Raw genomic sequence first — 2755 nt, 5'->3', positions numbered from 1 at the left:
TTATTATTATTATTATTATTATTATTATTATTATTATTATTATTATTATTATTATTATTATTATTATTATTATTATTATTATTATTATTATTGTTATTATTATTATTATTATTATTATTATTATTATTATTATTATTATTATTATTATTATTATTATTACTATTAATTATTATTATTGTTTTTATGCTTGAGGGATCATTCAAGAATTTGATAAATATTTCGTAGTAATTTCCAAAATACAGATTTTTAAGCTCTCCGTTGTATGAAATGTCTCATCCAATAAATTAAAATTTTTACCATAGAAAAACTATTTCTAATTTAGTTTGAGATACAATTCAGACTAAGTAATTAATATGAGATCTCTATATATTATAGAAAAATTAATTAATTCTTCTTTGTAGACTCCTGGAAAGAACAATTATGGTTTGAATACAGTTTTACAAACAAATTTAGTTGATTCACGTGGACGTGTTATGAAAAATGTCAGTTCGGTACCAATCAAAGTACCATCATCTGCAGAAATGCGAAATGCTAGAACAAGGTTATTATATATATATGTTTGAATTATCATTTATTTTCATATCATTTAACAAAATAATGCTATAAAATTGATTTTTATCAATATATGAATAATCCTCTAAAATAATTTTGAATTAATTTCATTTGAAATAATTTTGAGTTAGTATTATTTGAAATAATTTTTAGTTAATTTTATTTCAAATAATTTTAAATTGATTTCATTCGAAATAATTCTGAGTTAATTTTGTCTGAAATAACTTTTGATTTAATTTTGTTTGAAATTGTTTTGAATTAATCTTATTTGAAATTAAAAAAAACGGATAAATTTGCATTTAATTTTAAAACAATGAAACAATCAACACTAAGCTTTTTCTTTTTAAATTACATTAAGCTTTTTTTTTAATTTTAATGAAATTACTGATTTTAGACATACTGCACGACAAGTTGAAAGTGATGCGGACAAAGTTGTGCCAATCAAATTTGGTTCAACTTCTAGACGGCGTTAAATTACAATATGGAAATCATCAAACATTATTAATCCCGGCAATTTCTATCATATATTATCCTGTTGTGATTTTAACGCCATTAAAAGAAAAAATGTTATTTTTACAAATCATTAAATAGGATGAGATAATCTCTGAAAGCATTATATCACTATGATCGCGCATTTATTTTATTTAATGTATGGGATGTTTTATTTTACAAAAAAAAAAAAAAATAGGAAAAAGTACGAATTAATTATTAATACTGATTAATTGTTTGCTAGAATATAACTCTGAATTTTACTTTTTAATGAATTTAAAGCTTCTTTTTGCTGTTATTATTTTTTTTTCTTTTTTAATTAGCTTAATGCATTGTTTGTTATTTACCATTTCTCTAAGATTTCCTGGCATTTCAAGATGTATGATTTAAGATATTATAGCAAAATGATATGATATAAAATGATGTTATTTCTGATGCATAGTAATTGACAGTTTAAAATTATTTCACTATCCCGAGCAGGAATGAGCAGCTAATAATTTTCAATAATTTTTGGTCAGCTTAAAAATGATTTCATGCTAATGTGATCAACGAGAAATACTTGACATTTTTGACAAATTTTAGCAAATTTCTTTTTTTTTTTTGTAAATTATATTATCGAAAAAAGTGAAAAAAATTTGAAATAATAATAAGAATTGTGGGGAAAATTAAAACTAATTTAAAATTTTAAAATAACAAATTAAAATTACATGATTGAGATTGATAGCAATCATTGATTGATTTCATTCATCAATCAACATTTTGTAATTAAAGTTATGGTCAGTAGTGGTCAACAATGTTTAGCGTAATTTCTCCAATTAATTTTCCATCGTTTTCCTTTATACGACATAATTTAATTCGCTAAAATTTAGATAAATATTTGCATGTAAGCAAGTGTAAGCTTGTTCAAATCTTCCGGATAATTAATAATCAATTGAAAAATGTTGCGCGTAAAGTCCCGGAAATCAAATCTTCCGGATAATTAATAATCGACTGAAAAATGTTGTATATAAAATTCTGGAAGCAATTACATGACATGATTCATCAGTTGATTTTCATTTTGTTAGATTTTTTTTTTAAAATATTAATTTTGATTTACTTATCATGATGATGAAAAATTATCAGATTTATGAAAAAAAAAAAATTGCAAAGAAAAGGAGTGAGGGAGAAAGAGAGAGACAGAGTAATGCATTCGTACAAGATGCTTCTTTTTTTAAGTAATTTAAGGTAAATAAACCTGAATGATAAATTTTTTTTTTTTGCATAAGTTTTGATAATAAAATAAATATGATGGATAAGCATTAAGTGGACAAAAGTTTGATAATTGATCATTTATTGATTGGATTAATGAAATATTTTGGAATGAAAATATAGCAATTATATCATTTCATTCTATTGATTCTAAAGTTTGAATCGTAATTGATATCACATTTTGTTTGTATTCAAATATTTATAATTATTCAAAAAAAAAGAAAGTATTTGGCCAGGTGTAAGATCTAAGATCACATTTGATTGATTGATATATTATACATTGTCAGCAATTATCATTATCAAACAAAAAAAATTTATCATTAAATAGTGAGTCGTCATTAAATTTTTTTTTTCGTAAAAATGATTCTCATATTTTTGCATAACAACAAAGATGGAAAATTTAGCTTTACCAAAAATCAATAAAATGGTGACACTTATTTGAACATAATTAATTATATGCTTATTG

The 2755-nt window shown here is 22.1% G+C and overlaps 1 protein-coding gene across 1 annotated transcript in view; it reads left to right on the top strand.

Moving 5' to 3' along the window:
- LOAG_14814 (hypothetical protein) overlaps positions 1–1101 on the top strand; it is a gene marked incomplete at its 5' end in the record, with an annotated part of 3139 nt that extends 2038 nt beyond the window's left edge. Inside the window, 2 exons of the mRNA XM_020448860.1 lie at positions 402–541; positions 947–1101. Coding sequence (XP_020301024.1) covers positions 402–541; positions 947–1025 — 219 coding nt within the window. The 3' untranslated portion in view covers positions 1026–1101. The remainder of the gene's footprint in view (positions 1–401; positions 542–946) is intronic.
- Positions 1102–2755: the final 1654 nt, after the last annotated feature.

This window comes from Loa loa (assembly GCF_000183805.2).
Source record: "Loa loa unplaced genomic scaffold supercont3.259, whole genome shotgun sequence".
Classification (NCBI taxonomy): Eukaryota; Metazoa; Nematoda; class Chromadorea; order Rhabditida; family Onchocercidae; genus Loa; species Loa loa.
This window is presented reverse-complemented; position numbering and strand designations above follow the sequence as displayed.